Here is a 14452-nt window from a genome sequence, read left to right as displayed (position 1 = left end):
GATAATGGCCAAGATGTCGCCCCCAATTTAAGGCGGACAGATGGGCATGGTGTCCCCCTGGAGATTGAAGCATACAGTTATTCACTACAGTACTCCCCTTAATGTGCAAGTGGCTGTCCCAATGTGCTCGTGCAATCCAAAGTGTCAGAATGACCGAGGCGGTCATTATGGCCTGTAAAAGTCGAGACGGCTCCTGATAATGATCGAGTTTTACAGTAAAATAAGCAGTGCCATAAAGTGTCATCAGATGGCGCGTCGGTTGTTTTTCACGGACTGGGGGCGAAAGGCTCCTGATATGATCGAAATAAGCAGTGCCATCAAATGTCATCAGATGGCGCGTCGGTTGTTTTTCACGGACTGGGGCGAAAGGATCCTGATAATGATCGAGTTTTAGGTCTCATTAGGGACTTTTCTTGTATTCATGCGCGGCCAAGCCCTAACCGTAGTTCCTAAAATCATTGACTTCTCGATCCTCACAATAAGTCAGTGTTGATTAAGCAGTTGTTTTGGCAAAGACATGTTTTTGTGGAGTTTCTGAAACCTAGAGCACTACTCAATTGGCGGCTAACAAGAAACTACGCATTTACTGTTGTTGCCGACGTATGTGTACACTGAACTTGGAATGTGCGTCGGCCCCGTGTTGAAATGCCGTCCAGTGCCAGTTAGTGCGTTTTTCGCTGATTTGTGCAAAATTCAACATATCTCAAAAGTTCAATATGGTTGACCTTCGATTTTTTGTGTAGCGTAAGCAACTGTCTTTCATGGGAGAATGGTCACTGTTAGAATTATTCGGGAAGAAATGTATAATATACTGGGTTTTTTTCGTGATCGGGCGTTTCCAGTGATATACGACACAAATGGGTTGTCCTCATGCATTCACTTTGGAAAAGCATTTTTAAATAGATGTTACGTCCTGTTAATGGGACACGTCATCATCGCGTACATTTGGGAAAAACTCCCTAACGAGACCTTACTGTGAAATAAGCAGTTCAAAAGAGTGTCATCAGATGGCGCGTCGGTTGTTTTTCACGGACGGGCGAAAGGCTCCTGATATTGATCGAGTTTTACAGTGAAATAAGCAGTTCTAGAAAGTGTCATCAGATGGCGCGTCGGTTGTTTTTCACGGACTGGGGGCGAAAACGTCAGGGACCGAAACGACCGGATACCGTTTGACCTTGCTGGCTTCAAAATGGCGCAGGCAGCACAAAAACTTGTTGGGGTCGGCGCTAAATTGGCCAATTCTCTCGCTACAAAAGGCCCAGCTACCGCGCAAAGTAAGAAAATATATGAAGAGTAACACACCCTGCACGGTTCACTTATTATTGAGTCCTGGCTGGACCGCTAATATCACCAAATTGACAATCGAAAATGCATGTAGGCCTACTTGACGTGCAGTGCAGCTGAAATGCATTGATTGAATGTGCACATCAAGCATGCACATGATGCATAACATGCTACCTGCATGCACTTTGAATGCGATATAGAGAATGAGAGGTGATGCACAGACAGTGCCACAGTATAAGAGGATTGGGAACGAGTTTACAATCCCCGATCACACCCCAAAAAAAGGTCATCGGTTGACTAACCAAGCACCACTGTTCAATGGATTTATAGTTGAATGCGATCGAACTAGGCCTACGTCATTTCCGATCGGGGATTCGGAACGAGTTTACAATCCCCAATCACACCCCAAAAAAAGGTCATCGGTTGACTAACCAAGCACCACTGTTCAATGGATTTATAGTTGAATGCGATCAAACTACGTCATTTCCGATCGGGGATTCTAAAGTTTAGCCGGGGATTCTAAAGTTTAGCCGAGGATTGCAACAGCAGTGGACATTGTTAAACTATAGTGTAAGGCACTACATGACTTATTGACTATCAATAAGTCAAGTGTTGGGTAACACAACACTCGTCAACACTGAGAACAGGCTGAATCAGAAGAGGCTCAAACATTTATCTTACATGTTGATTTTGCAAAGACAGATGAGTGTTTCAATTTTCTTCTTCTTCATCTCCAGAAATTGTTGCGTTCGGCCAGCCACGGTTGATGACCTTTTGGAAGTATGCCAAAGTTGAGATGATGCCACCGATGCCATCGGAATTCCCGGCAGTCCAGCAAGGATTCATGAATCTGATCAAATCCGCTCAGAAGGGAAAATGGATGACAGTCACCATGAAGGTAAAGAACTTTTAACGGCTTCTTTGCTAATGACAGAATTCATATCTTTTCAGAACAGTGCACCAAATGTGGAACGCCTTTGTCGAACTTGACCAAGTTATGAGAACAAGACACCTTGAAAATGACATAATTTTTCCCAAATTGTAGCCTTCCTGACCTCAAGCTTCTTCCTCTTCTGTTCCAGGAGGCAGCCATCAACACGGCAATCACTGCAGAGATAGCATTCTGGTTCTTTGTCGGCGAGCAGATCGGCCGTGGTAGCGTAGTTGGGTATTACATCCCAGGAGCCGTCCATTACGACCCTGGTATCTAATGTGAGGCACTTTTAGGAAATTAGACAGTTTGTAAATATATCGCGAACAGATTTGAGAAGTAGATAATTACGTTGGACTGGAACTGTGCTGGTTGGACTAAAAGTTCTGTGCTGCAATTCCATTTGACATCCTTTGGAAATGCTTCCTGTGGACTCCTTACTGAACTATTTATTGTCGAAACTAACTCAAGACTTCAGGGCAACTTTTTGGAATCACAGACATGTCTGTTCTTCGGGATTCTTTTAACTTTGCCATGAAGTTTCTGTGAATTGTTTCAATGTCAGTGCATGAAAAAATCTTGAGTTGAAACTGTTTCTGCAGAAAATTTTACACCTTAAAATTCCAGTTCTTATCTTGTACTATCTTGGACTTGGACTTTCTGCCAAAGATTTAGAATTCAATGTTTCGTGAAATGGGAGTCCAAAAGTCTTGACCAGAGAAACCAAAGGTGAAGGGACTCTCATTCAGATTAACTTAAGACCAAGGATAAACAATCTGTATCGGTGGACCATATCGAAGTCAGCTAGAAGAATGAAGTGTTTTAGAATTTTGTGATTAAACTATCTAACCATGTTTCATTGTTTTGTTGATTTTTATGTTGTGCGAGTGTTTTTCTGGTTGAGTGTCATTGACTGCTCTCATCGTTTGATTGATGTCAGAGGCATATTAGAATTGGCTGATGCCCTGATCCACCTACATCACATTGTGAGCAATGTCAAGCTTGTCGCTTTACTGATATCATTCGGGAGACGTTGCCATTATCAGGCAGGCTATCAGAATCGCCAGATTGGCTCAATTGCTCCATGAACACAACTAACTGTCGATCACATGACAAAGCATGGACACAGCTGAATGAGTCGAGGGCTGAGACTGTGAACTTTTGATTGTGGGCGATCACAGTTGCACTCATGATTATTGAACCTCGCATCCTAGCATGACGCTGCGAGGTTGGTGCTAAATTCTAGCCCAAAACCAAGGTGTAGCCAAGGTTTGGGCAAAATATCGGCTCCACAAGAGATGTGTTTGGCGAGAGTCATCAGATACTGACAGTCATCAATAAGAGTTCTAAAGATTCAAGTCCATCCATCCTTTGAGGACTACTGATCCTGACACTTGAGGACTACTGATCCTGACACTTGAGGACTACTGATCCTGACACTTGAGGACTACTGATCCTCACACTTGAGGACTACTGATCCTCACACTGACTAAGTCCTCCATATGGAATGGAACAGGCTATAGCCTCATTCACAGTCGCCCTCTATCTTTAGATATCACAACTATCTCTTAATATCACCTCAGTTGCATAACCTGTCTGGTCTTAAAACAGATCTTTTGTTATTGATAAAGATTAGATTTACTGAGGGACGCCTGGTGCGTGGTGGGTATTTGCATCTGAATTAACCCGTCGTTCATTATTCAGGAGAAAAAAGATTTTCTGGCTATTTTGAGGTGGTGAACATAACCAGCTATCATGCATTGTGCTGATATGTATGGGTATGCTACATTTACATGTATGATGTGGGTATGCTACATGATTTACATGAATGATGTGGGTAGGCCTATGCTACATTTACATGAATGATGTGCCTGTGGGTTGCTACATTAGTACATGTTGTGACCATTGGGCTCATCATGGTGACTTCGACTATTAGTTCGATGTTAAAGATTTGAGACAATGGTCAACAGGTCACCTTAGAGGAGGAAGGGGCAGGATATTCCCATCTTGATATGGTAGACTGACTCCAGGCCTCTCAGTTAGACCAGAGCGGCCAAATAACGGAGGGTCAACAGTTACTAAGTAAGGTTTAGGGCCAGGGAACCTGCTATTTTGAGCTGATTCATGTAATTCATCAATGCCAAGTTGTTTTTTTCCAACCAGGCAATGGAATGTCCAAACCTCATTATTGACCTCATGAATTAATCTAGCAAAACTAAATATCCCCCCCCCCCCCCCACCCCCACTGGCATGACTGGTGAATTTGGCTGTAGGATCCAAGGTTTGAGAAGGACAAATATGCTTAAAGTTAGATTATGTTATTTTTAGAGTTAGTTCAGGCCAATGTCAACAAATTGTTCTTTTCCAATAATCGCCACGAAGCATTTTCATTATTGTTCAACTCCCCCCCCCCCCCCCCCCGGCCGATCATCAATAATTTTTGAATCATAGCAATATTATAATGATGTTACTCATGTGAGCAGCAAAAATGAAAAAGGTATGTCATCTGACTAAAAAATTAAAAAGCTATAATGTCATCCGTTAAACGGCATTGAAAATATTTACAGCATTGGCCTAACTAACAAGTGCAAAACAAACCATTTTGTACAAATGTTATCATCATGCTGTTTCTAACGCTTGGCCATAGTAACTAATAACTCTGGCCTAGGTAAATATAACACTAATTCAAGGTCCAGACAACCGTTACCAAACTTTTCACCGTCAGACCATACGGGTATAGCTCGAGCAGATGGCTAATCATTCAAAGACCACGTGGACCCAGTGAACTCTCATATCTGACCATATATGCCGACCAATAGGCCTAGATCAAATACAGCTGATCATATTTTGATATTTCTGCTTTATATGGCATAAGTTGACCTGCGGGCTTGAAACTTTTTGGACAGGCTGTTGTCTATCAATTGGATTTTTGACACCTTTATTTGTGAATTCTTAGCTTTTGGTAAGTAAAACCTATTTCAGTGTAGATCATTCATGAAAAAGGCAATATCTACAGATTAGAGGTTTTTCAACAAGTTTTTTGCTTCGTTCCTTTGTAACAAATATTAAACTGTCAAACAATGGTAGGCCTATCTATTGGCTTTCAGATGCAAAATGATTTTTTGTCAAGAGTCTGTCAGAAATATTTGGAGTTCTGGTGAATAATTTGTCCTAACTTCTTCCAGAATTGGTCAACCTATATTTAAAAACTTGCCACATGCCAACCAATAACAAGTCATAAATAGTAATAAACATTTCCGAGAATTTGAAATAATCCTTATGATATTACTTTTGTCAACAGATCAGTTATTTCAACCCTAAACCATAACGGCACGTTATAGCCTAGTTGAAGGATAACATTACTGATCCCTTAAAACGAGGGATTACTTTTCAACCTGTTACCATGTTTATCCCCTATGTGGAATAACACTTATAGAAAAAATCTGAACTTGTTTTAGTAATCAAACGGGTGTCATGTTTTAAGGCTTAGTGAAAATCAGTGTTTCTATTGAAAAGATTTGTTTGAAATGTTCCGAAGTCATAATTAACAGGCGTTGTAGTGTGATGTTTGGACAGAATCACTCATTTATGAAGACATAGGGGATTCTTTGTACCAGTCATCATGATATATTATTAATGTTTATTATTTATTTATCTGTTGAAGTTTCTTGCCTCTGTCTCCTGAAGAAAGGGTCTATATTCACTGAGAAAGAAATTCTGATGTAAAAATGTGCAGAGGAAGTTTGCAGCGTGACGGCGTCTCATACCCTCATAAACTAGGAGGACATAGCTGACAGTCTCTACGTAGATGCGGCCTAAAGGACCTAATATGCCAAGGTCCTTATCAGGGCCTCAAGTGTACCGCAATCTTTTATTTGCTATCAGTGACACACGGAGACCAAACTATTTTACCCCAAATAACTTAACATTCTCTCATCATCCACAGATCCAACAACTCTGACCCACCGCCATCCACAATGGACATCGTCCTCAACCTTGTCGACCATCACTTCTTCACTCCATACGTCTACCCGCCGACCTGGCCAGAAGATGACCCCTACAGGCAGCTTATCACACTATTCATCATCGTCAACATGGGAGGATACTTCCTCTATCTCGCCACAGCTGCACTCAGTTATTTCTTCTTATACGATCGCACGCTCATGCGACATCCATTGTATATTCCAGTAAGTAGGTTTTAAGTTGCCCTTGGGCAAGACACTTTTACTCCAGCAGCCTTTAGTACTTGTACCAACGAGTTTTCAATAGTGAATTCCAGGAGCGTAAGTAGCTCTTTGGTCTTGGCGGGGGCAAAAGCAAAATGTCACTTCTTAACATTTTTCGGCCAAAATCATGGTCAAAAACATCTTTTTGTTGACCTCTAGGGGGCATTGATGTCTTTCCTACCAAGGCCCCTGGGTTCTGTCTTCTCATGTCTAAAATCTCTTCCAGAATCAAGTGTCTAAAGAGATCACCTACGCATGCTGCTCCATCCCGTTGATGAGCGTGCCAACGAACCTCCTCTTCTTCCTGGAAGTCAGGGGATACGGAAAACTCTACGATAATATTGAGGAATCAAAATGGGGTAAGTTTGCGCTGAAGTATATTTCGCTGCTTTCTTGATCAGCGCCCCTAGTGTTGGAGCTCAGTTCCAGGGACAAAATGACTGACTAATGGGGTCAGCTGTTGATCATGGTCATACCCAAGAGCGGTGGGGGGAATTTTTAGAGTGTATAGTTTGGCACTGGCCAGACTTCCATGCATACAAAGAACTTTGCTCCCAGTGGTTTAAAATATCATATACTACCAGTATATCTGCCGCTGTGTAATATCTGTACGAGGTAGTGCCTCTCGTTTCAAAAAAATAGTTGATAACATATCACAAAATCCACATGTTGGACTTTCCCCTGATCTGACCCACTTGCTTTGTTTTTCATAACCTTTCACTGAGTCATAATAAAGCATCAGAAACATTATTACATTGGATAGACTGGCTTATCATGGTGCCACATCTATTCTCATTATCTGATTCTGAAGTTTGGCCTTCCAGTAACTCACGGCTGTTTATTTTCAGGCTGGTCCGGTGTCATATTTAGCTGTATCACATTCATCCTTTTCACGGATGCTCTGATTTATTGGATTCATCGCTTCCTCCATCATAAGACTATCTACAAGTACATCCACAAGGATCATCACCGATGGAAGGTAAGAATGGTCTCCAGGCTGGTGGGAGATTTTTGCTTGCCTTTGGGGAGCAAACACAGGTTTTTCCTTGATGCGAAAATATGGCATGAAAGAGAGGCTGTTAGATAAGACTTCAGCCAGGTTTATTAGAGACATAGGCCTGGTTCTCAAGCACAGCCATAAAAAGATAATCGAACGCTAAGAAGTAGAGGACATGAGACTTCAGCTGACCTTGAGGTTTCCATGAAGCGATGACATGTGAATGCGTCTCCCGATTAAATGGATTTTGAAGTCGATGGCGAATCAGGGAGATAAAATGTCAAAGGACCAGTATCATTATTATTGTGATCAACTGCAGGTGAAGATTCACTAACTTTAATGCCATTTCTCTTCCAGGTACCAACACCGTTTGCCAGCCACGCCTTCCATCCCGTGGATGGTTTCCTCCAGAGCTGTCCATACCATATCTACGCCTTCCTCTTCCCACTCCACAAGTTCACCTATCTCATCCTATTCGTCTTCGTCAACATGTGGACCGTCTCCATCCATGATGGGAACTACCACGTCCCGGAGCCGCTCAAACCGGTCGTGAACGGCTCAGCCCACCATATGGACCACCACTTGTTCTATAATTACAACTACGGCCAGTTCTTTACCCTGTGGGACCGCATCGGGGGGTCGTTTAGACATCCGAGTTCATTCGAGGGCCAGGGCCCTGCCGAGGAAGTTTTACGGAAAGAAGCGGAAAAAGCAAAACTGCAGAACGGACACAGCGCGTCGAATGGGACACGCGCATCGAATGGGAACTCTTTGTCAAACGGGAAGAAGTTTGAATAGATGCAATAGGCCTACTATTATTGAGAACAATGCCAAACTTGAGACTGGCTACAGCACGTCTAAAGGAAAACATGTGTCAAATGGGATCTCAACGGTGGACTGTTGGCTTGGTGGTTGTCACTCGCACTCAGTCAAAAGTTAGAATGTGAAAAGTTTGATTTGACCCTCTCTGGGGCAGCCGCAGGACTGACAAAGGCTGTCTTTGATAAAGATGTCCTGATCACAAATGATGTTAAATGATTTAGAAAAACAAATGTGCTATTGTTTGTAATTTAAGTTTTGTATTTGCGTGTGTAGGTTTGTTTTGAAGAGCGTATGAACCCATCATCTTATCGCTCGTTTAAGCGGGGGGGGGGGGGGGGGGGGCAGGGGGATCTCATTTGCGCATGTGATATGAGAAACACTTGTTATGGGTGTTATGATATTTCTGTATGTGATAATTTATTAGATGAGTTGCCATAGTAACCAGGTGCTAAAAGTGATGGCAGATTGCGAGTGTCAGATTTGATGCTTTATATACATATTTGTTTTGGTTGTCAGATCTTAAAGGCCTACGCCACCCGTAAAAATTTGAAATTGAATTTGAAAATTTCAAATTATGTAACTATGACCTGAATATCAATGTTAGCATTGCTGTTTCATTAGTTTTATGACAAGGTTTTATGAACCAAAAATAGTATCAATTATGCAGGTTTCTTGGCTATCTAAAACATGATTGACTGATGTCAGCGTTATTTGCTTTATAAATGTCTATTTCATTCTGACTAAACTGGAATTATGATAGTTGATTACATAATTGCTGTGGGTTTCTTCCTAGCTCAGATATAGTACCATTGAATCATTGTTACGCGAGGATTGGCTGGTTATGTCTGACGTGGTTAGTGTCTTTACTGAAGTTGACTTGCCCACATTTCACGTAGGGAAATGACAGGACGGTGACAGAAGATGACAGAGGACATTTAGATATGACTTGTGGCATAGGGAGGTGACAGAAGACAGTAGAGGACATTCACATTCAGTGGCGATGGAAGATGTTCAGTGATGTCCTGAGGTAATGATGTTTTGTGCCATTTCTAAATGCGAATATCCTCTGGTTCCGGCCTTCTCTTAAACCTCCAGTCTCATCTGAATATCTTCTTCTGTCGCCTCTGAATGTGAATGTCCACCACTATCTTCTGTCACCTCCCAACAAGCCATTACAAAATGTCCTCTGTCGCCTCTGAATGTGAATGTCCACCACTGTCTTCTGTCACCTCCCAACAAGCCATTACAAAATGTCCTCTGTCGCCTCTGAATGTGAATGTCCACCACTATCTTCTGTCACCTCCCAACAAGTCATTACAAAATGTCCTCTGTCGCCTCTGAATGTGAATGTCCACCACTATCTTCTGTCACCTCCCAACAAGTCATTACAAAATGTCCTCTGTCGCCTCTGAATGTGAATGTCCACCACTATCTTCTGTCACCTCCCAACAAGCCATTACAAAATGTCCTCTGTCGCCTCTGAATGTGAATGTCCACCACTATCTTCTGTCACCTCCCAACAAGTCATTACAAAATGTCCTCTGTCGCCTCTGAATGTGAATGTCCACCACTATCTTCTGTCACCTCCCAACAAGTCATTACAAAATGTCCTCTGTCGCCTCTGAATGTGAATGTCCACCACTATCTTCTGTCACCTCCCAACAAGCCATTACAAAATGTCCTCTGTCGCCTCTGAATGTGAATGTCCACCACTGTCTTCTGTCACCTCCCAACAAGTCATTACAAAATGTCCTCTGTCGCCTCTGAATGTGAATGTCCACCACTGTCTTCTGTCACCTCCCAACAAGTCATTACAAAATGTCCTCTGTCGCCTCTGAATGTGAATGTCCACCACTGTCTTCTGTCACCTCCCAACAAGTCATTACAAAATGTCCTCTGTCGCCTCTGAATGTGAATGTCCACCACTATCTTCTGTCACCTCCCAACAAGCCATTACAAAATGTCCTCTGTCGCCTCTGAATGTGAATGTCCACCACTGTCTTCTGTCACCTCCCAACAAGCCATTACAAAATGTCCTCTGTCGCCTCTGAATGTGAATGTCCACCACTGTCTTCTGTCACCTCCCAACAAGTCATTACAAAATGTCCTCTGTCGCCTCTGAATGTGAATGTCCACCACTGTCTTCTGTCACCTCCCAACAAGTCATTACAAAATGTCCTCTGTCGCCTCTGAATGTGAATGTCCACCACTGTCTTCTGTCACCTCCCAACAAGTCATTACAAAATGTCCTCTGTCCCCTCTGAATGTGAATGTCCACCACTATCTTCTGTCACCTCCCAACAAGCCATTACAAAATGTCCTCTGTCGCCTCTGAATGTCCTGTCCTGTCTTCTGTCACCTCCCAACAAGCCATTACAAAATGTCCTCTGTCGCCTCTGAATGTCCTGTCCCGTCTTCTGTCACCTCCCAACGTCTCAAGCCATCACAGAAAGTCTCCTGTCGCCTCTGAATGTCCTGTCCCGTCTTCTGTGACCTCCCAACGTCTCAAGCCGTCACCAAATGTCTTCTGTCACCTCTGAATGTCCTGTCCCGTCTTCTGTCACCTCCCAACGTCTCAAGCCATCACCAAATGTCTTCTGTCGCCTCTGAATGTCCTGTCCCGTCTTCTGTCACCTCCCAACGTCTCAAGCCATCACAGAAAGTCTCCTGTCGCCTCTGAATGTCCTGTCCCGTCTTCTGTCACCTCCCAACGTCTCAAGCCATCACAGAAAGTCTTCTGTCACCTCCCAACGTCTCAAGCCATCACAGAAAGTCTTCTGTCACCTCCCAACGTCTCAAGCCATCACAGAAAGTCTTCTGTCGCCTCTGAATGTCCTGTCCCGTCTTCTGTCACCTCCCAACGTCTCAAGTAATCACCAAATGTCTTCTGTCGCCTCTGAATGTCCTGTCCCGTCTTCTGTCACCTCCCAACGTCTCAAGCCATCACAGAAAGTCTTCTGTCACCTCCCTACGTCTCAAGCCATCACAGAAAGTCTTCTGTCGCCTCTGAATGTCCTGTCCCGTCTTCTGTCACCACCCAACATCTCAAGACATCACAGAAAGTCTTCTGTCACCTCCCTACGTCTCAAGCCATCACAGAAAGTCTTCTGTCACCTCCCTACGTCTCAAGCCATCACAGAAAGTCTTCTGTCGCCTCTGAATGTCCTGTCCCGTCTTCTGTCACCTCCCAACGTCTAAGGCCATCACAGAAAGTCTCCTGTCGCCTCTGAATGTCCTGTCCCGTCTTCTGTCACCTCCCAACATCTCAAGCCATCACAGAAAGTCTTCTGTCGCCTCTGAATGTCCTGTCCCGTCTTCTGTCACCTCCCAACATCTCAAGCCATCACCAAATGTCTTCTGTCGCCTCTGAATGTCCTGTCCCGTCTTCTGTCACCTCCCAACATCTCAAGCCGTCACCAAATGTCTTCTGTCGCCTCTGAATGTTCTGTCCCGTCTTCTGTCACCTCCCAACGTCTCAAGCCATCACAGAAAGTCTCCTGTCGCCTCTGAATGTCCTGTCCCGTCTTCTGTCACCTCCCAACGTCTCAAGCCATCACAGAAAGTCTTCTGTCACCTCTGAATGTCCTGTCCCGTCTTCTGTCACCTCCCAACGTCTCAAGCCATCACAGAAAGTCTTCTGTCACCTCTGAATGTCCTGTCCCGTCTTCTGTCACCTCCCAACGTCTCAAGCCATCACAGAAAGTCTTCTGTCGCCTCTTAATGTCCTGTCCCGTCTTCTGTCACCTCCCAACGTCTCAAGCCATCACAGAAAGTCTCCTGTCGCCTCTGAATGTCCTGTCCCGTCTTCTGTCACCTCCCAACGTCTCAAGCCATCACAGAAAGTCTTCTGTCACCTCTGAATGTCCTGTCCCGTCTTCTGTCACCTCCCAACGTCTCAAGCCATCACAGAAAGTCTTCTGTCGCCTCTTAATGTCCTGTCCCGTCTTCTGTCACCTCCCAACGTCTCAAGCCATCACAGAAAGTCTCCTGTCGCCTCTGAATGTCCTGTCCCGTCTTCTGTCACCTCCCAACGTCTCAAGCCATCACAGAAAGTCTCCTGTCGCCTCTGAATGTCCTGTCCCGTCTTCTGTCACCTCCCGACATCTCAAGACATCACCAAACGTCTTCTGTCGCCTCTGAATGTCCTGTCCCGTCTCCTGTCACCTCCCAACATCTCAAGCCATCACCAAACGTCTTCTGTCGCCTCTGAATGTCCTGTCCCGTCTTCTGTCACCTCCCAACATCTCAAGCCATCACCAAACGTCTTCTGTCGCCTCTGAATGTCCTGTCCCGTCTTCTGTCACCTCCCAACATCTCAAGCCATCACAGAAAGTCTCCTGTCGCCTCTGAATGTTCTGTCCCGTCTTCTGTCACCTCCCAACGTCTCAAGCCATCACAGAAAGTCTCCTGTCGCCTCTGAATGTTCTGTCCCGTCTTCTGTCACCTCCCAACGTCTCAAGCCATCACAGAAAGTCTTCTGTCGCCTCTGAATGTCCTGTCCCGTCTTCTGTCACCTCCCAACGTCTCAAGCCATCACAGAACGTCTTCTGTCACCTCCCTACGTCTCAAGCCATCACAGAAAGTCTCCTGTCGCCTCTGAATGTTCTGTCCCGTCTTCTGTCACCTCCCAACGTCTCAAGCCATCACAGAAAGTCTTCTGTCACCTCCCAACGTCTCAAGCCATCACAGAAAGTCTTCTGTCACCTCCCAACGTCTCAAGCCATCACAGAAAGTCTCCTGTCGCCTCTGAATGTTCTGTCCCGTCTTCTGTCACCTCCCAACATCTCAAGCCATCACAGAAAGTCTTCTGTCACCTCCCAACGTCTCAAGCCATCACAGAAAGTCTTCTGTCGCCTCTGAATGTCCTGTCCCGTCTTCTGTCACCTCCCGACATCTCAAGACATCACCAAATGTCTTCTGTCGCCTCTGAATGTCCTGTCCCGTCTTCTGTCACCTCCCAACGTCTCAAGCCATCACAGAAAGTCTTCTGTCACCTCTGAATGTCCTGTCCCGTCTTCTGTCACCTCCCAACATCTCAAGCCATCACAGAAAGTCTCCTGTCGCCTCTGAATGTCCTGTCCCGTCTTCTGTCACCTCCCAACATCTCAAGCCATCACAGAAAGTCTTCTGTCGCCTCTGAATGTCCTGTCCCGTCTTCTGTCACCTCCCAACATCTCAAGCCATCACAGAAAGTCTTCTGTCACCTCTGAATGTCCTGTCCCGTCTTCTGTCACCTCCCAACGTCTCAAGCCATCACAGAACGTCTCCTGTCGCCTCTGAATGTCCTGTCCCGTCTTCTGTCACCTCCCAACGTCTCAAGCCATCACAGAAAGTCTCCTGTCGCCTCTGAATGTCCTGTCCCGTCTTCTGTCACCTCCCAACGTCTCAAGCCATCACAGAAAGTCTTCTGTCACCTCTGAATGTCCTGTCCCGTCTTCTGTCACCTCCCAACATCTCAAGACATCTCAAGAGTATGGCCTCTCCTCTACTTTGTAATGTTACTGTCCAGCATTTCAAGGCCCTAAAACTTATCCTGTTGTCCTTAATGTCCTCTGCTATATTATGTCACCTCCTTATTGTGGTTGATGAAAACGGAGAAACTGTTTTGAATGGGCAAGCCTGTCTTTCAGGTTGTGCGTGTCTGTCTTGACGACAGGCACAACCTGACCTGGAGACAACTCAAGAGGCCTTCTTGTACCTGTGATGTGTCTGGCACAACCTGTCTGTCGTGTACCAGTTGTATTTTGAAGACAGGCCCAATTTGACCATTGAGACATTCTTAATTAGCTCTTATGTAATTCTGTAGGCAATTCTGCTGTATTTGTTAAAAATAAAGACAAAAACAAGCTGTCTGAACTGTCATGTGTGTGTTCTGTTCATCGGTGATCCCTTCTCAATGCAGCATCCTCCTCCTTAATTAGAAGCAGGACATTCTTCATCCATAAAGATGTGACAAAGGAACGTACTTTTAAAGTACAATTGATAGACAACGATTCCACACAGAGGGGGTTAATTTTGAGAGAGAAAGGGTGTATCTATTTCATAAGGGAGAAAATTTGCAAAAACAAAATGTTCCCACGGTCAGAGCCAAACGGGATGAGAGGGTTAATGGAAACCTTGTTCCTAGGAAAAAGTTAAAAATTTCTTCATGCATTACACATACAATAATAATTTTTTGATCCTGGGTACAAG

At 44.5% G+C, this 14452-nt stretch overlaps 2 protein-coding genes across 4 annotated transcripts; both read left to right on the top strand.

Annotated features, from left to right (window-relative positions):
* Positions 1–1171: 1171 nt before the first annotated feature.
* LOC135502381 (ATP synthase subunit g, mitochondrial-like) lies at positions 1172–3069 on the top strand. Its single transcript, XM_064795173.1, has 3 exons — positions 1172–1274; positions 2022–2182; positions 2367–3069. The coding sequence occupies exons 1-3, from the start codon at positions 1190–1192 to the stop codon at positions 2493–2495; spliced, it is 375 nt and encodes a 124-aa protein (XP_064651243.1). The 5' UTR covers positions 1172–1189; the 3' UTR covers positions 2496–3069.
* A 508-nt stretch (positions 3070–3577) lies between these two features.
* On the top strand, positions 3578–9022 carry LOC135502380 (lathosterol oxidase-like). Of its 3 annotated transcripts, none has more exons than XM_064795172.1 (5): positions 3578–3870; positions 6162–6402; positions 6668–6800; positions 7290–7420; positions 7796–9022. In XM_064795172.1, the coding sequence occupies exons 2-5, from the start codon at positions 6193–6195 to the stop codon at positions 8234–8236; spliced, it is 915 nt and encodes a 304-aa protein (XP_064651242.1). In that variant the 5' UTR covers positions 3578–3870; positions 6162–6192; the 3' UTR covers positions 8237–9022. The 3 variants fall into 3 exon arrangements, with proteins under 3 accessions (XP_064651242.1, XP_064651240.1, XP_064651241.1); XM_064795170.1 differs by having other exon boundaries at positions 3579–3877; XM_064795171.1 differs by lacking the exon at positions 3578–3870 and adding an exon at positions 4755–5177.
* The last annotated feature ends 5430 nt before the right edge of the window (positions 9023–14452 follow it).

This window comes from Lineus longissimus, chromosome 18, assembly GCF_910592395.1.
Source record: "Lineus longissimus chromosome 18, tnLinLong1.2, whole genome shotgun sequence".
Lineage (NCBI taxonomy): Eukaryota > Metazoa > Nemertea > Pilidiophora > Heteronemertea > Lineidae > Lineus > Lineus longissimus.
Note: the sequence above shows the minus strand (reverse complement) of the source record. Positions and strands in the feature narration are given on the sequence as shown.